Source organism: Saccopteryx leptura, chromosome X (genome assembly GCF_036850995.1).
Source record: "Saccopteryx leptura isolate mSacLep1 chromosome X, mSacLep1_pri_phased_curated, whole genome shotgun sequence".
Lineage (NCBI taxonomy): Eukaryota > Metazoa > Chordata > Mammalia > Chiroptera > Emballonuridae > Saccopteryx > Saccopteryx leptura.
Window position 1 is genome coordinate 86,299,159 of NC_089516.1, and position 20,313 is coordinate 86,319,471.

At 38.8% G+C, this 20,313-nt stretch overlaps 1 protein-coding gene across 1 annotated transcript in view; it reads right to left on the reverse strand.

The window, feature by feature from the left end:
• DIAPH2 (diaphanous related formin 2) overlaps nt 1-20,313 on the reverse strand; it is a 983,541-nt gene that overhangs the window by 725,457 nt on the left and 237,771 nt on the right. The window contains exons 7-10 of the mRNA XM_066356043.1: nt 15,203-15,277; nt 15,043-15,112; nt 11,890-12,026; nt 9,011-9,119 (exon numbers count right to left, since the gene is read on the reverse strand). Coding sequence (XP_066212140.1) covers nt 9,011-9,119; nt 11,890-12,026; nt 15,043-15,112; nt 15,203-15,277 — 391 coding nt within the window. The remainder of the gene's footprint in view (nt 1-9,010; nt 9,120-11,889; nt 12,027-15,042; nt 15,113-15,202; nt 15,278-20,313) is intronic.

A 20,313-nucleotide genomic window follows, 5' to 3' on the forward strand; every position in this document is an offset into this window, starting at 1 on the left:
CCAGCGACCTCCGGGTTTTGAATCTGGGTCCTCAGCATACCAGGTCGATACTCTATGCACTGCGTAAACACCTGGTCAGCCCACTATTCTGATTTTATACCAGTAAAAACAACTAGTTTGTGTATTTGCATTTTTATTCAGTAATATCCTTACACCATATATGATACCTATACATCTTTATGAGATCTATATTAGCTGTTGAATGGATGCATAAACATAGATAGATAAAACCATCAACTTTGTGCATGTGATAAAACACCCAATAATTTGTGCCATGAATAATTATATATTATATCAAATTGCTATCAGTTCTTCTAGCATATTCTTATCCTTCCTTCACTGTAATAGGTAATAGTATATTCCCTTTCTATAATAATCACCTGTATCCTTTAATCACAGGTTGCTATTTTCTTCACCCTGGGGTGCAAGGTGTGGTATAGAGAGTGGAATATCACAAAGTACATTGTAAACTTCCTAATGGCATGACTCTTTGTTTGGGGATTTCTGTGCAACCCCTTACTGCCCCCAATAAACTGGTTAAAATATAATGGGTGAACATTATCTAAATATTTCAAATATTTTGACTGTGACAGATATCATTACAAAAAGAAATTACATTCAGTATCTTCCCTAACTAGTAGAGAGGGAATATTTAAACATGGAACATCTTCCAAAAATGACTGGGAAAATTCTCAAACTATTATTTAACTCATCAGCTCTGAAAACTATACAAACATCTATCAGTTTGTTCCCCACTCATAGGGCTGTGGACTATAATAATTGCCAACTCCAGGGCATGCGCCAGCAGATTACTCATATTGCCATTAGCTGTGACAAATTGTGCTTTTAAAATTTTATTGACACTGTCACACATTTGACCTTATTAAGTACTCTGTAGACATTAACAAGGTCTTTCTTTATCCTAGCCCAACAGGAGTTAGGAAAAAAAGATGGTCCAGGTCAAAATAACTACTAACCAAGAAAGATACAAATGCACATAGCAAGTTAATTAAAAGAAACAGCGAAAGGTTACGGGCAGGACAAAGCCTTGTACAACGGTACTGAGGCAGAGGTAGGAAACAGCATAAAATGTTCAGGAAACCGAGCACCTTCTGACTAAACCAAGAAGTTTCTGTAGAAGAGGACTGGCCTGTGAGGCTGCAGAGACCATGACAGGCAGATGATGAAGCACTGTGTGTGGACTAGAGGAGACTTGCATCCTAGAGGCTATGGAAAGCCTCTGCAGGATTTTAAGCAGTGATATAACAAGAACTGCATTTAAGAAGTAGAACTTTGTGGAAGATAATTTAAAAGGGGTTAGAATGGCTGGACCAGGCACTGGCACAATGGATAGAGTATTGATCTAGGACGCTGAGGACCCAGGTTCAAAACTACGAAGTCACTAGCTTGAGCAGGGGGTCACCGGCTTGAGTGGGATCATAGACATGACCTAATGGTCGCTGGCTTGAGTCCAAAGGTCACTGACTTGAAGTTCATGGTCGCTGGCTTGAGGAAGGAGTAACAGGCTCAGCTGGTGCCCCCGCCCCCCCCCCCAGTCAAGGCACGTATGAGAAGCAATTAATGAACAACTAAAGTGAAGCAACTACAAGTTGATGCTTCTCATCGCTCAACTTTCCTGTCTGTCTGTCTGTCCCTCTCTCTTGCTTGCTTTAAAGGGTGAGGTGCTAGAATGAAGGACAGATGACATTTCAGAGTCAGGGGAAATGATAAAATGGTGCCGTGAAAGACATGGCAGCAGGGGAAGACGGAGCTAAACCGCACCATGGATGGGAAATACGAGCCCATGGAGGGAGAACAGGTGGAATCTAGTGACTGAGGGAACGGTGGACAAAACAGGAGTAAATGTGACGAAGATTGTTACATATTGGGTTTATGCTGCTTGGTAGAGTATGCTAAGGTGAACCAGGATGGGAACACAAGAGAAAGACAGGTTAAGGTTGAGAGGGGATTGGAGTAGGGAGAAGGATGGAGAAAAAGAAGGTATGCACAGTTAAGGACAATACTGAATTTGAAACCCAGTCAAGAGGCAGCTGAGCACATGGGAGTCTGTCAATCAGAAGGGATTCATTCGAACTAGTTATGAGAGCCATCAGACAGAAGTGTTAGCTCAAGTCACAAGGATGGAGACGGCTGCTTCAGGTCCATACACAGAATGAGCAAAGCAAAGGACCTGAGGACTTAGGACCAAGTTCTAGGAATTGGTATGTTTATGGGCCAAGCACAGAGACAGAACATTTTAAATGCAACGCAAGGTAAAAAAAAACAAAAAAAAAAACCTAGGAGAGCTTAATATCCTAGACACTGAGGGAGAAGAGATTGGTAAGGACTGATCAGTGTCACATGATAACTTTAAAAATGACTACATTGTACAGATATACTATGGAATCCCCTCTTGGACTAATTCTACTTTTAAAATGGCAATAATATACAACTGTCAATAAGCAGAATAACTTCCCTAAATAATATCAGGCCTATATTTCACACTATTTAACATACGCATTTATTTTTTAGCAATTTTTCTCCTTATTCTTAGTGTCAGTGTCTTGTTTTATTATAAATGTACCTCTACTGACACATAATAAATGATTTATCCAAAGCTGCTTCCTTGTATGTGATGGTAGGAGTGTGCTAATAGCTAATTTACAAATATGCTTAAGATAAAATCTCTACACTTGAGAACCACTGTAGACACAACCAAGCTACCCAGGGTCAGGGCATATATCTGACGGTTTATCCATTTAAAGCATTGTCTGTTTCTGCATAAAACTCTTCCTGAAATAAATGATATACTTGCCACATTCTTAAACAAACTAAATATGACTTATTGTTTTCTTACTGACTCCAGGGCATGATTAAATATGTGAGTTAGTGAGCTGTGCTATAACACAGATGCGCTCAGGAGCGACTGAGGTGTTTAGGGCTCCTTGCTCTGCCGTGAATGAGACCCAATGTCATAATTCTGATTTCTAGTACCAGTCCTTCGTTCTGTTTCTATTTCCTTCCCCACCTTGCTGTGAGTCTGTTAGCTGTCACTTCCCAATCATCCTAGTGCACAAGTTGGAAATAGGCCTTCTTCAAAACCCACAACCTGTGCTTCTAGTATGCAGTGGATAAAAAGAAAACTAGCCTGACCTGGGGTGGTGCAGTGGATAGAGCGTCAACAGAATGCTGAGGTCCCAGGTTCAAAACCCCGAGGTCACCAGCTTGAGCGCGGGCTTGTTGGCTTGAGCACAGGATCATCGACATGATCTCATGGTCACTGGCTTGAGCCCAAGGTTGCTGGCTTGAGCAAGGGGTCACTGGCTCTGCTGTGCCCCCCGGTCAAGGCACATATGAGAAGCAATCAATGAACAACTAAGGTGGCATAATAAAGAATCAATGCTTCTCATCTCTCTCTCTCTCTCTCCTCTCTTTTTTCTCTCTTTATTTCTCTCTCAAAAATAAATAAGAATTTAAAAAGATAAAAGAAAGATAATTGGGCTCACTGAAGCACTATAAAATAAACAAGTTAATAATCTCTGATTAAAGGCCAAAAGGTCATTGTCGTCATAAGGCTAACTAGATGGACTTAGATATATTTTGTAAGCTGCTCAGATTGTTCTATTTTATTTATGTATTATTTCTTTTTCAATTAGCAGTTATGGTCCAAAATGATCAGCCTATCCAATAGGTGAAGTAAGGATAAGCAAACCTATTACACATCCGTGAAGTGTATATTTATGGTTATGTTTTGTGTACGACATCTAATGATAATCCGTGCAAACTTTTTATGATTATTTTGGGCATGTTAGAAAACATTCTTAAAATGTATTAAATCAGGCTAAACACACTTCGAAACACAGTTCCCAAAATACTTTGAGACATGGCACCTTTCAGACTATTAGCAGCCTGCAAAGACTGGGCTCCTTTTATAATACATCACTGGAGGTTAACTATACTACTTTCTCCTTCCATAAACAACTATTATTAATGTTCGGCATGCCCTCGCTTTTCCTGCTGGGCTGTGCAGGATTCACTTTCAATGCTATGTTGCTATACTACTCACAAAAATTAGGGGATATTTCAAAGTGAATATAAAGCGATTAAAAAAAAAGAATTTGATTTTTTTTATTAAGCAACAACATCAGAAAAGCAAACAACAAGTCAAAGAAAGTTGTTTGATTATGCAAATGAGATGCAAAACCAACTTTTATTTCATTGGTGGAAATGCACTACACAAAAGGCTGAAAGTATTGGAGTATCTGCATGTTCCCTGACCCCCTAATTTTTGTGAGCAGTGTATCACTTCAACTGGCCTCTTTTGTGAAGTGACTGGCAGACTATTCTGGCCTCAGTTTTCACCCACAGGAAGTCCTTCTCCTGTCTCTCATCCTACCACAGTGCTGGTCCCTAGTTATCCTTCAAGACCTAGTTCAAACATCACGTCCTCACTGAAGCGTTCCTAGATTTATACAGAACACACTTAGGCTGCCTTCCTTTGTGCTCTCGTTTAAACCTTTCTGGGAGGAACGGGATATGGGTGTGGAGGTTGGCTTTGCAAGTAAAGTATTGTAGGTTATAAAATTATTTGAGGGCATTTAGGAATACAGCATATTTGGGAAACACCATGTTCAGTATGCCTAAAGCATTCAGTCCACGTGGGCAAGTGACAGGCTCATGGTTGGGGCCACACTGAACAAGGCCATGCACCACGATTGGGCTCTTCACCTTCATCAGGTAGCAATTGAGCAACTGGCCATGAGCATAACCTAGGAGTGCTACTGTGTTAGATCTGGATAAGTGACAACAGCACAGAACAGTGATAATGTCTATGATCCCACACTCAAGCCAGTGACCCTATGCTCAAGCCAGTGAGCCTGTGCTCAAGCCGGCGACCTCGGGTTTTGAACTTGGGTCCTCCATATCCCAGTCTAACACTCTATCCACTGAGCCACTGCCTGGTCAGGCTATAAATGTTATTTTTCATTTCTTATTTTTATGATGTCTACAAGACATCTAGGCAGGCCATTAGACATAAGATTTGAAAACAGAGAGAGATGAGCTATTCTTATAAACCTGGGGAATCACTAGAACCCAGTGGATGTTAAAGCTACAGAAGAAATTAAGAATACCCATGCCTGGCTGGTGGTGGTCTAGTGGACAGAGCATCAACCCAGAGCACAGAGGTCACAGGTTCAACCCCAGTCAAGGCACGTATGAGAAGCACGTATGGGTGCACAACTAAAGTGGAGCAATGAGTGATGCTTCTTCTCTCTTCCTCCCCCCTTTCCCCTCTCTCTATACCTTTCTCAAAAAAAAAAAAAATCATGAGGAAAATAAAATATATGCGTGTACACATATATGTACATGTACATATATACAAAAATGATAATAGAAAAGGGCCAAGGATTGAACCTAAAGAGCAAAATACTCAAGGAGAGAAACGCATGAAGATACAGGAAAAGCAATTAAAGATTCAAAGTGCAAGGAAGGCCTGACCAGGTGGCAGAGCAGTGGGTAAAGTATCAGATTGGGACGGAGAGGACCCAGGTTCGAGACCCGGAGGTTGCCAGCTTGAGCGCGGGCTCATCTGGTTTGAGCAAGGCTCACCAGCTTGGACCCAAGGTCACTGGCTTGAGCAAGGGGTCACTCGGTCTGCTGTAGCCCCCCTCCCTCCCTCAAGGCACATATGAGAAAGTAATAAATGACAAACTAAGGAGCCGCAAGGAAGAATTGATGCTTCTAATCTCTCTCCCTTCCTGTCTATCTGTCCCTCTCTCTGACACTCTCTCTGTATCTTTCACAAAAACAAAACAAGACAAAACAATCAATCAAACAAAACAAAGTGCAAGGAGGGAATGGTGCCTGAGAAGCCAGAGGCAGGAATGTTTTCCGGGGATGGGGGGATCAGTAGTGCCCAGTGATCAGGACTGTAAATGGGCCACTGGCTTTTGAATTCAGAGGCTCACTGTTGACCCTTCTGTGAACTCGGGCAAAGCTGCATGGTGAAAGGTAGTTCAGGAAACAGAAAACAAGAATCGATGATTCTTTTAGAGATTTGGACTACAAAACAAGAAAGGAAGATGAGAGGCTGGTTCAAGGGTAAGTAGGATCAAAAGAAGGTGGGTGGGTAGTATGAGGGGAACTTGAGAACACTACTAACCTGAAGGAAAGTCAATGAACAGAGCATCTATGAAGACGTGATTTAACGTCTTTATCTATTTTTTGAAGTACTGAAGATAATGAAAATCCTAACACTGGTATAAAATTTCACTTAAAATATGAGCTAGAAAACCTCTGTGAGAAGTTAATAACATGTGTTAAAACCCCACAAAGAGAAAAAAAAAGTATACAGTTGTTATTTAAAAATATAATTAGTCCTGTATTTTAACAGAATTACTTCCTGAGACTGTAATAACATTTTGAGAAGTCTCAAGATACTACAGAAATAGAAAAGTCATTCTGTTAAAATACAGCCCTAATTATATTTTTTAAACAACAGATTTAAACTTTTGCTTTTCATTCTGCATTCGGAATATATTTTTGAACTTTTAGACGATATTTTCTTTCACTCACATGAAATAGTCCAAATAAACAAATTCACTTCACAATTCTTGTGAGAGGAAGAGGCTCTGTATATAACAAATGACTAATTTTGTAGCTCATTAGGAAAGGAAATTTCAAATTGTGATTTGCATATGTTTGCAATTGTAGTGAGTATTCAACAATTTCTTGAATATCTAGAAAGATGTCTATTATTCTTCCTTGTTTACTTGTTAACAACTTGCCATTTTATCATTCCATTCAGCCCAGTTTCCTGTAGGCTAGAAAATGTCACTCCTGCCCCTGGCCAGGTGGCTCATGTAGATAGTGTCATCCTGGCGCGTTAAGGTCAGGGGTTCAATGCCCAGTCACAGCAAGTAGGAGAAGCTATCCATGAGTGGAACGACTAAGTGGAACAATGAGTTAATACCTCTCTCTCTCTCTCTCTCCCTCTCTCTATTCTTTCTCTCTCAAATCAATGTAAAAAATTTTAAAAACAAAGAAAAAATGTCAGTGCCTTCTCATTGTTTGGTGCAAACTACTCAATGGCAAAAGTGGCATTTCAAAGGTCAAACAGTTCAGCACACCAGCGCTAGCGTCACAAAGACCAGGCTTCCCATCACAGCTCCCCCCCCCCCAACACCTGTGTGATTCTCAGTGATGGAATGAAAACTTAGAATAGATCTAATACACCTAATTCCTCCTACACAATCTTTGCAAGACAAGTACAATCTCCTACACACGATAGAAAGTCAGAGAAATTTAATTAGGTGAGCCAACCAGAGAAGCAAGAACAAAAACTATTTCAAAAAGTTACCTAAAAAGATAAATTTTCAAGCCTTTCTGTAGAGATATTAAATTTTATTGTGATACATGTTATAAAAAGTATATGGTAGAGAAGAAAAGCACTGGAAATAAATACCCTAATTATTTTTTTTAATTAATACACTGGACATAAAAGGCACACTATCAAAGTTGATCCAAACTGCTCATTGCAGTTGGAGTAGAATTAACAATGAACAAATTTCTTTAAGTACTGGGAGAGGGATTATAACATTGTGACACTACAGTAGTCTCTTTGGACGAGCTGATTTATCTATCTGCTGTAGCTTCAAAGTTTAGTGAAAAGAAAAGATACCAATAAGTCATAAAACAATAAAAAAGAAATATTTTATTTATTTATTTATTTACTTATTTATTTCAAGAGAGAGAGAGAGAGAGAGAGAGAGAGAGAGAGAGAAACACAGACAGACAGAGACAGACAGACAGGTAGGGAAAGAGATAAGAAGCATCACCTCATAGTTGCAGCACTTTAGTTGTTCATTGATTGCTTTCTCATATGTGCCTTGACTGGGGGGCTCTAGCAGAGTCAGTAACCCTTTGCTCAAGACAGCCACCTTGGGCTCAAGCCAGCGACCTTGGGCTTCAAGCCAGTGATCTTTAGGCTCAAGTCAGTGGCCATGGAATCATGTCTATGATCCCACCATGCTCAAGCCAGTGAGCCCGCACTCAAGCTGGTTCAGGCCAATGCTCTCTATCCACTGTGCAACCACCTGGTCAGGCAGAAAATATTTGTTTTAAATCAGTGGTTTTCAACTGCCAGTCCGCCAGAAGTTTGGTGCTGGTCCACAGAAGAGTTACTACCTTGATGTTGTATGAGGAGTATAGACTCAATGATTCTCTGATTTAATTGAAAACCATTGTTTTACACCACATAAGAAATTTTCATATTTAAACACTCACTACTAAATAATAGTACCTGCATAGCCGGGTTGTTGTGAGAATTAAATCAGATAAACAGCATAAATTACAATGTTTAGTACAGGTTCTCACGATATATAAGTATGGTCAATAAATATGAGTTCTCACCAGTCAAGAAAAAAGTTACGCTCATAAAATGGGCCACTTCCTGAAATCATCTGAGAAAAGATACTGAGTTTTGTCATTTTCTAAAGAAACCATTTAGGCTGGGTCTACATGGGTCTATCAGATAGATCCCATCCTGAGAGTTGCAAATCAATCTCCACTATTCTAGTGAGTCAGACTTCTGAATGCTGTGTGCCCGCACAGAGAGAGATACATTCGGTTTTCTTACATTCTACAATAAGCCCACAGACATCATTACCATTTGTCAGGATAATGACATTGTCTGGACTTCCTGCTCTCTTGTCCTGATTACTGCTGGGGCTTTAATTTCCGTGGTTTATTGCATTAATTACTAAATTTCTCCCCAAATATTAATGTTTATCATAATCACATTTATAATAATCTATAGTATTTTTCCCATCTTAAACAAATGGTTTCTCACAAACACAACTTCTACCTTTTATGAACAACCAAAAAACACAAAGAGTTTTATTTTTATGTACCATTCAATTTAAGTGTTAGGTAAACCAGAGCTGGTGTCATACAAAATGCATACTCTAAATATAACCTTCAAAGCAATTTAAGACAAAGCCAAACTCACCTGTAATTGCAGAGCTTCATGATTTTCTAATCCTTCCACAATTGGTGAAAATCGTTCTCTGTTATTTCTTTCTGCAGCTATAGTAATAGCCCCTAGAAGTTTATCTAGACTGTAGAGGAAAAAAAATAAAGAAATGACAACTCTATCGCACATCCACATTGTGAATACTGGTTTTCTCTTTCAGCTTTCCCTGTTTCGTTTAGGTGCTTGATCATTATGTAGACCACCACAATTAAAGAATTGTGTTCCTGTCTGCATATTTTGACACGTCAAATATAGACAACTTTAAATAATTTTAGGGCATTCAAGCCCTGGCAGGATAGCTCCGTTGGTTAGAGCATCGTCAGGAAGCACAGAGGTTGCTGGTTTGAACCCAGTCAGGGCACATAGAGGAGCAGATAGATGTTCCTCTCTTTTTCCTGGTTCCTCTCTCACTAAAATCAATTAAAAATTAAATGAATTTTAGGGTATCAAAATAAATTTTAAAATCTTGAGGAAAATTTTATTTTCTGGGTGGCATTTTTAAAAAGACACACTTAATTAATATAAACTGAAACTTAAAGTCCAGGTTTTGCTATTTCATGTAACAGATATTAATTAACATGCCTTCAACACAAAAAGGTATCTGTAATTATTAAAAGTTTTTTCAAGGGTAACCCAACTATAATTTTATTTTTCTTAATGTTTATGAGTTTATTTGGGCCAAACTGATAACATATACCAGGAACAAAATCTCAAATACTCTCCTGACTGTAATTTTGTAATAAAGTGCTGGAAAGAGTAAAACATTTTAGAAGAACTTAAAAATAGAAACATTCCTTTAAAATGAAACAACAACAACAAAAATATCTGAGAGAGAAAGCCTGGGTAGAGAAGTACCCATAATTATCTGGCACAAAAAACTTAGTTACCCGAACAAAAATAAGACTAAAAAAAAAAAACAAAACTAAAAAAAAATTGCAGACTGTCTCTGTACAGCAGTGGTCCCCAAACTTTTTACACAGGGGGCCAGTTCACTGTCCCTCAGACTATTGGAGGGCCAGACTATAAAAAAAACTATGAACAAATCCCTATGCACACTGCATATATCTTATTTTAAAGAAAAAAAACAAAACAAAACAAAAAAAAAACGAGAACAAATACAATATTTAAAATAAAGAACAAGTAAATTTAAATCAACAAACTGACCAGTATTTCAATGGGAACTATGGCCCTGCTTTTGGCTAATGAGATGGTCAATGTGCTCCTTTCACTGACCACCAATGAAAGAGGTGCCCCTTCTGGAAGTGCAGCGGGGGGGTGGGCAGATAAGTGGCCTCAGGGGGCTGCGTGCATGGGCTGTAGTTTGGGGACCCCTGCTGTACAGTGTCTGAAGCAAATTAAATTCTATGCAGTACAGTGCTCTTACAAAACGACATGTGAAACTGTAATTAAATCATAAGTAGAGCAGTGTAAGTTTTATTATTTGAATTCAGTATTGAAAAATCTACTTGACTAGAAAAGTATTTCTTACTAATGTATAAACTAATTTCTCTATAAAACCTAAGGAAACCTTACTCTTGTCTATGTTACTTCATTTAGAGTTTGCTCTCATTGAGGTAAGATTTCATGCTATATGATAATACTTTTGTTTAGTGTTTGTCCTTTGATTTGTAAGGATACTAGCCAGTACTAAAGCAGCTCCTCATTTTATTCCAGAAGGTATAAAAAAATCAACATATTACAATACTCTTAAATATTTTTATAGCTCTGTTTTGAGTCAAATTGAAATTCTTGTTGGCACACAGTGTTTAGAAGAAACATCACAGTCTATGTCCGTAGCAGGTATCTCATTCTTTTTTTTTTTTTACAGAGACAGAGAGTGAGTCAGAGAGAGGGACAGACAGGGACAGACAGACAGGATCGGAGAGAGATAAGAAGCATCAATCATTAGTTTTTCATTGCACGTTGCAACACCTTAGTTGTTCATTGATTGCTTTCTCACATGTGCCTTGATCAGGGGCCTTCAGCAGACCGAGCAACCCCATGCAGGAGCCAGCGACCTTGGGTCCAAGCTGGTGAGCCTTGCTCAAACCAGATGAGCCCACGCTCAAGCTGGCAACCTCGGGGTCTCGAACCTGGGTCCTCCGCATCCCAGTCCGATGCTCTATCCACTGTGCCACTGCCTAGTCAGGCAGTATCTCATTCTTTATCACGATGGTTTCTTATTAACTAGCCATATTAACGCCATCAAAATCGGAAATTTTGTTTCTGATTCAATATTATTTTCATAAGACAAAATGACCCAACACACGGGCCGCAATGGCTTGCTGAGACTGGCATGCTTACCTACACTTTGGAAAATAACCAATAGCCTTTCTGTTCTTTCTTTAAAACAGGTTAGTTTATTACATTCTACAAATAATTGCTTTCTCTTTTCAGTTACCATAGGCAGATAACGTAAACTACTATAAAATACTAGTATAAAATAAACTATCTAGCTAATTCAGTGAGTTAAAGAAGTCAAGTATTGTCATGTGCATGTGTGCAGGGTGTGTGTGAGGGGGGGTATGGGTGGGTATGTTTAGCCAAAATTACTCTCTGACTTTTCCTATTATTTATAGTAATTATTTTTACCTTCAGCTAGACAAAATTCTATTCATTCACTTTCAATCTAACTTTGAAGAATTTCCCATTAGGACTGGATCATTTTAAACCTATTTTTCAAAGAATCAAAAAAAAAAGTTAAAATATAACAGATTAGAGAAAAATGCTACTGATTTCTTCCTAAATTCTCCTATTCTCTTCATGCAAGCTACCAAAAGAAACATCAAAGGAAGGCTTGTTAATATCTCGTGTCATTTTCCATGAAGTTAATATAATAACATCGCAATACTTACATGCTCTCTTCTCCAACAATGCAAATAGCAGAAAGTATTTTTACTATTTCAGTCATCATGTTGGGTTGTTTGGGGTCAATTGCTCTTGCCAATAGTAAAAGACTTCTTTCATCTCCTAGAATCCTTTGCAATCCAAACTTTCAGTGAGAGAGAGAGAGAGAGAGAAAGAGAGAGAGAGAGAGAACCCTCATTCAGAATGTCTTTGGAATATAACTTTAATTTTAAAATACAACTTAAAATGATCTTCTAAAAGCACCTACCTCCACAATGAGGTTTTGCCTAATTATAGGAATGTTCTTTAAACAAACAGTTATTTGGGTTTTTTTTTGTTTGTTTGTTTGTTTTTTAACTTGAAATGACTGCATCTTGGAGTGTTCTGGCCCTTGATCAGATACGATCTCCATTAGCCTGCCTAAAAATTCCATAAAGATTTTGGAGAAATGTGGGAACAATCAGTATTTCTTCAACAAAGAACATGTAAAGCACATACTGATATTATTTTTCTAAAGTAATTCTACTTATGTCACTGGATCTCTCCGGAGATATCTGGAATTCGTGGTTAAATTCTCCAATATGTTTATATGGAAAATTAAGTTGAACAAAAAGGGTAAAATGTTGAAAAGCTCTTTGTACACTACACACCGGTTAAAGCAATAAACCTCTGCACAGCTTTGCCTAGCCCTTCTCTCTCTCATCCTCCCCTTCCCAGGCAGCTGTGCTGCATTCCAAAAGCTATGAACCCACAGAAATGGCACCTGGATATCAGTAAGTGTCACATTCAACTCAGCAGAAGAGACACCATGTTCACTTCTTTTCTGGTCTCGAATGTGTGTGTGCAAGTGCATATTATAAGACTGAATAGGGAAAGAAATTTTAAAGGACGCCTAACACTTGCCTATTCACTACATTAAGAAGGTAATATTTCCTTTGATCTTTGTCCCACAGAGTATTTCTTAGATTCCTTATGAACTCGTTTGCTTCTTTGTACAGCCTAATGGTACAATCTGACAACATTTCATCGGAGTAAAATTGTCATTTCAAGCTAACCTTTAGTTAAGTACCAAGCATATGACTATTTTCATGGTGACTAATTTAACTTCTAAAAGAATTCATGGGGAAAAATACCTTGAGCTCTTATATGTGATTTTACCAGAGGTTATAATAAGTAAGGAAATATGCAGAGAAATGAACAAAACAGAAAAAAAAAAGGAAATGGAAGCAACAAGGTTTAAAAGGAGCAAAGAAAAAGAGAAGAGATGTGTGTGTCTAACGGCAGCCAGTGGATGAGCAACAGTGAGAAAAAATAAGGGAAAAACACAGGTGCAAAATGAAAGACAGGTGATTACCACACAATTACCAAACTAGAAAATAACAGCTTTAAAAATCAATGAGGCTGAAAATATTTAAATCCTCAGAGTTCCGTGTATTGTTTAAAAATTTTCCTAATACATAGGGACATACTGAAAATAAAAACAAAGATAGGAGAAGGGATGAAAAACCATAAATCTGAGCATCAGAGCGAGATTCCAGCACAGGAAGTTAAGAAGCAATGGGTGGCTTTTTCTGCCCATTTTCCAGCTTGCATTGTATATAAAGAGAGAGGTTTTGAAGTAGGCAGTATAAACTACTTAGGGCCAACGAATGTGATGGTTAAGTCATTTCAGCTCAATGTTTCATCTTTGATTATGACAACTAAGTCCAACATGAAAGGGACATATCACTGGATATTTTTATTTTGGATTCATACTTTAAGTCTATTCTTTCATATGCCTAGAATTTAAAAGATCTACCATTTATTTATGTTCTGAGCCCTCTGTGCAAGACATTAATATACCCTAACTTAAGCTTAACCTTACTTTAGAATAATCTAAGGCAAACCGTCATGATCATATGGAAAATAATACAATAATAAATAATAACACAAGGAAAGAATACATTGTGTTTCCTGTACTCCCAGTTGTGAACCTACTGTTGCCCTGCCCTGTATGTATATATAACTACACATGATCCCAACTTTTTTTATTCTTATTTTTTAAATTAAGTCAGAGCAGGAGAAGCAGAGAGACCGATTCCTGCACATGCCCCGGGATCCACCTGACAAGACCACAAGGGGGCAGGGCAGTGCTCCCTTTCTCAGCAACTGAACTATTTTTAGCACCTGAGGCAGAGGCCACAGAGCCATCCTCAGTGCCCAGGGCCAACTAGCTTGAGCCAACTGAGCCATAACTATGGGAGAGGGGAGAGAGAGAAAAAAGGAGGCGGAGTGGAGAAGCAGATAGCCACTTCTCCTTTGTGCCCTGGCCACTAATCAAACCCAAGACATCCACACACCAGGCTGACACTCTACCACTGAGCCAACCAGCCAGGGACATGTGAGCCCATATTCTTTAAAAAGCCTTTGTCGATTACTTAAAACAAATTTTACTGCATTGGTTATGAATAGCGATTATTTCACATCTGACAAGTTTTTTTTTACTATCATAATTATCTCTATTAATATTTGAGATTATTAAAATACTATCTGAAGGGAATTATGTTATGAGTGGATTAGTTAGTGCTATTCTACCTATAGAAGTACAGAGCAAATCATTTCTAAGATAGTAACAAAATAGTTTCTAGAAAAAAATAACTCTTAACTGTATCACCTGAGCAAAGATCACTTTTATAAGAAAAACCATTGTCTAGATTATCTCACTGAGTTCTTCATTATGCAAAAAAACTCCACTTTTTTTCAAAAATGTCTTTGATGCACATTAACTGACTTTAATTGAACATAAAAGAGAAATCTTAACCTTATAATCTTAGCAAACAAGTCAAACCGTGGCTTTAAATCTTCATTTTCAAAGGAATGAAAAACACTCAGGAAGAAAATGGTATTCAACATATGACATTTAAATTTCCCTACTACCAGAAAAGAGAAAAAAAATTATTATCTATTTTGGGAACAAGACTTATCTGCTTGAATAATTGCAAAATACTACTAATAAATATTTTGTGGAGCCAAATATATTTTAAATACTATTTCAATGAAACATGACAATTTGCACCTCTTGTAAATGGAATAAACACACACTATTTAGTCTGTTTCATACTTTCAGACCGTTGGGCAAGTTCTCACCTTTTGTGACACATTCAGGAATAAACACTACTTACCTTATTATTCATAAATGCTTTGAGGCACTGAATAAGTTTATACTGATTCTTCTTGTCGATATTTTCTTGCCTGAATAAAAGGAAAAAAAAACCACAACGTATTATGTTGTGCTGAAACATTTCCCCACCGGTGATTTATTTTTCTCATGTTTATCCTTACTGTTTCTTGTCCAAGAGCTTTTCCAGCATGTCCAGTAAGAGTCCAAGACCTTCGTGGCCAAAGTTGTTAACCCAGCTAGGAAACAAACAAAACAAAGAAACATGTCTAAGTAAGTTCACGTACTGAAAACATGAAGTCTCTAAAAGAAAATGTTGGTTTTCAAATATGATCATCCTATTTCTATTGCTTGTTGTCTTTTCTTCTACTGCAACTGCTTCAAGCATCCTCTGTGAAGATTGCTCAAGAGCTTCACCCCAATCTCAGATTTCTCTTCACATTATTATTATTATTATTATTATTATTATTATTATTATTATTTTATTGATTTTAGTGAGAAAGGAAAGGGGAGAGAGAGATACAGGAACATTGGTCTGTTCCTATATGTGCCCTGACTGGGGATCGAACCAGCAATATTTGCGCTTCCAGGCGATGCTCCGATCAACTGAGCAATCCGGCCAGCGTTCTCCTCTCAATTTCGATTGCCCAGCCCACAGCTCTGCCTTGGTCATTTCAGCTGCATCTGGACTTATAAGCCAAGTTTATCTTCATCCATATTGCTGCTTCCCTAAATCAACTCCTCTTCCATTCTTCCAGACTTTGTTCATAACATCCTATCCTTTTAATCATTCAGACTTGAAATACTGGCATAGGTTTCTGATCTCCCATCTCCTTGAGTTTTGCATTTATTCCTTCATTTAATCCATAAATATTCATTGAGTGCTTATGAAGTCCCAGTGTGTTCTAGGTGACAGAGATAGAACAGGCAGCAAAGCTAAGCATGTACCCACGTATAGTTTACCCCTCGAGAGGGGGAGACAGAGAATAAACAGATACAGAGATAATAAACGCCATTGCATTGGTGCTATGAACAAAAAGAAACCTTTGTAAATGAAATTAAGGTGTGCTAGCATGTTATCTTTTAATGTGTGGTCAGAGGGGAAAACTTCTTTGATAAGATGGTATTTGAACAGAGCCTGGAAGGAAGGAAGGACTCCCCTGGTGGAGGGAATGAGTGCCAACTGGGTACTTAAGTGGCAGCTGGAGGGCTTGAAAGGTTCCAGAAGCCAGGAGGAGACTTGTGTGGCTAGGGCTGAATAAGTGGGCTTGCGTGAGAAGCAGAAGATGAAGTCCCACGTGTGGCAGAAGGCTGGAAGGCTGATCAGGTCGAGTTTCGTTTGACCCTTTGTTACCTGGCATGGATATTGTACTTCTAGAATGCCTCCCACGCAGGCCCTGCCCTCCTTTCCATTGTCTCCGCTGACATTCTAGTTTAGCCCAAGTTACCCTTCCTTGACAATGCCAGACGCCTCCCTACGAAGGTCTCTGCAGCTTCATTTGTTCTTTTATTTGCCTTACAAAATATTGAACTAGATTATGTTTACCCCCATCTTCTGTCCAACATTTTCCTCTGGACTGCCTAACACATTTCAGATCCTGATTCTGATCTAGTGGCCTCAGGGCCTATACTGCATTTCGGAAAAAATTCCCTTTCCAGGAGCCTTCCCTGTTCTTCCCTGCCTCATTTCATTTATACCTTCTCTCCAGAAGGCAACCCCAAGTCCATTCCTACAAATCCTTCAAGACTCAAAGTGATCAATGAACAACTAAAGTGCTGCAATGAAGAATTGATGCTTCTCATCTCTCTTCCTTCCTGTCTGTTCCTGTCTGTCCCTCTCTCTTGCTCTCTCTCTAGCTTAAATAAAAAAGAGAGAGAAAGAGAGAGAGAGAGAGAGAGAAGGGGTCAAATTGACTCTCAAGTCTTCCAATAATGTTTTGTTTGATATTTTGAGAAGGAGAGGAAGGAGAGAGATGAGAAGCACCAACTCATAGTTGCATCACTTTGGTTGTTCATTGACTGCTTCTCATACATGCCTAGATGGGGGTGGGGGGCTCCAGCTAACCCAGTGACCCCTTGCTCAAGCCGGCAACTTTGTACTTCAAGTCAGCGACCATTGGGTCATATTGATGATGACATGCTCAAGCCGGCGACCCCGTGCTCAGGCTGGCAACTTGAGGTCTCAAAACTGGGTTCTCAGCATCCCAGGTCAATGATCTATCCTCTACGCTGCCACCGGTCAGTCCTTTATTCATGTTTTTTTCTTTAAGTTTTCCAGCCAAATATGAGTCTTTTTTCCTTTGAACACCCATGTATCTTTCTCTCTTGTTGTTTGATAATGCAATTTTTGCCACACGTGCTTTATACAACTTTTTGCATTAAAAATCTACTGAAAACAATTATATTATCTCATTTTTCTTTCTGTTGTCCATAATACTTAGCAAACTAGCTTACACAGAGTCAACACTAAACAAATATTTGCGAATTCAAATTTAAAGAAACTTACTGACTGTAATTAAGAGAATCAGCAGTCTCATATTACCTGGAAATGTAAATTAATATATAGCAGACTCCTATGAAGTAAAAATTAAAATCTATGAACATTTAGCCTGACCAGGAGGTAGCACAGTGGATAGAGCTGTGGACTGGGACACGGAAGACCCAGGTTCGAAACCCTGAGGTCACCAGCTTGAGTGCGGGCTCATCTGGTTTGAGCAAGGCTCACCAGCTTGAGCCCAAGGACACTGGCTTGAGAAAGGGGTCACTCGGTCTGCTGTAGCCCCCCCAGTCAAGGCAGATATGAGAAAGTAATCGATGAATAACTAAGGTGCCACAACAAAGAATTGATGCTTCTAATCTCTCTCCCTTTCTTTCTGTCTCTGTCTTTCTGTCTCTTTCTGTCTGCATCACACACACACACAAAAATTCAATAGACATTTAAACCATGACTTTATTTCTAGTTCAGTCTTTAAACTACATTTGATATCTATCTAACATAAAGCTTATGAACAACATAGAGACCTACATTTCTAAGAAAATACCAGTAAAGAAACATCAAATCACCAAAAGGTTACTTTAAAAATAACTGAAATATTCAGAACCAATCAACACACAGTATATATGGAAGCTCATTTTAAACAAATTATGCTTTCATTTTGATAGTGGAAATGAGAAAAATCAATATGGCATTGTAATGATAATTGGCAGCAAGCTACTATTCAATGGAGGCATGTAATCAACCGGTACAATGAGCTATTTTCTCTAAAGACTCTCTAATCAGTGGGGGTAGTGGTGGAAGATAAAAGGACATCAGCTCTAAGCGTGACGTACTGTGTGCAATCTATCACAGAGAGGAATCAGCAGATATCATTACAGCACAATACACACTACAGCTACCTTAAAATAATAGGAGTTCGGAACAAATGTATATATGCAGCCCTCGGTATCTGCTTTGGCTTTTGGGAAGAGAAAATAATCTATGATTTCCTTACATTTAACATTTACAAATTGTTTTTCAGATTCAAAGTATTACTCCTATCCTTTCTGTAGCTAGTGTTATTAAAACTATTAGGGTTATTTCTCCTTGGGTCTAGGGAACCGTCTGCTGCGGGAACATGATCTATATCTGTTCTCTTGAAATCAGTCACCCACCTACACATCCCAGACTGCTTCAAATTGTGCAGTTTATGGTACTTTGCTTTCATTCAGTGAAAATTACTTCTGAAAAATATAGGATACAATCATGAAACTTAAGTGTGAAGAGGAAAGCCTCTTTATCACAAACTAGGCAGTGAAAAATCCTAACTGAGAATATTTTAGGCCAATGGCCAGGGCAGACCTAGTAAGAATCCTCAGAACTTTTAGAGAGAAAGGGAGTCCAAAAGGAGCCCCTTGCTCGGGGTATAAGATAATTATGATGTGCCTGACCAGGCAGTGGTGCAGTGGATAGAGCATCAGACTGGGATGCGGAGGTCCCAGGGTTGAAACCTCGAGGTCATCAGCTTGAGTGTGGGCTCACCAGCTTGAGACTGGGGTTGCTGCCTTGAGCATGGAATTGTAGACATGACCCCATGGTCGCTGGTTTGAAGCCCAAGGTTTCTGGCTTGAGCCCAAGGTCGCTGGCTTGAGCAAAGGGTCACTTGCTCTGCTGGAGCCCCTGGTCAAGGCACATATCAGAAAGCAATTCAACAACTAAAGTGCTGCAACGAAGAATTGATGCTTCTCATCTCTGTCCCTTCCTGTCTGTCCCTAAGTGTCCCTCTCTCTATGTCCCTGTCACACACAAATACAAAAAAAAGAAATATAAATTCTTGGACCCCCATTAGACTTATGGGATCTGTAACTGCAGAGGGGGCCCACAATCTGTGTTTTAACGACTACCTTCCTCCAGGTGACGCTGACCTTGCTCGGGCTGCAGGATCACTGATACAGAACAATGGTTTGCTCACAAGCACAGCAGTCACAGAACTCACATTTGCTTTATAAATTTCCCCATCCCACCACAGGACAAGGATCAGAATGCCGTCAAAGTAAGTCTATTTGGCATATTATACAGAGTATGCAAATTCCAGCTCTGTTATTCAATGCTAATTGGAATATCTAGAAATATCAAAATAGAGTTGATGACTCCATTTAAAAATCTGACTCCAAGACTGCAGATAAGGACAGATAAAGACATATGTTTTCTATGGTATTTCAACTCTGAAACAAGAAGGTTATCCAGGGAACAAGAGAAACTAGCCCACAGTGAGACAGTGTTTTCTAAACATAGGTATTAATGGCTTGGTTATGTGTATCAGGCAGTCCAACATTTGGTACCATTGCTCAAGAAATTAAAAATTAAAGACCTTTCTAGAGTTTATACAAAGGTGATGAAAATATCATTCCATTCATTAATGAAATGTGCTGTGAGACCACACAGGGGCACGGCCACAGCGCATGGTTTAGGAGAAGACAGACCTAGATTCCAGTCCCATCTCTACCACATTCTGGCTGTTGTTCTTGATCAGTTACATAAACTCTCTAGACTTGTTTTCTCATCTTCAAAATAGGAATGAGAACAGTCCCTGTGTCCCATGTTCTTCTCACTACCCAATGAGATAGCACAGTGACGAAACCCAAAGCTTAACTACTCTTTGAAACTTCTAATCCAAAATACAGCATAAATTTTAGACCTAAAGACTACATTTATGTAATAGTAATACTTTTTAAAAAATTTTTATTTATTTATTTTTTTAAGAGAGAGAGGAAGAGGGAGAGACAAACAGAAACATCC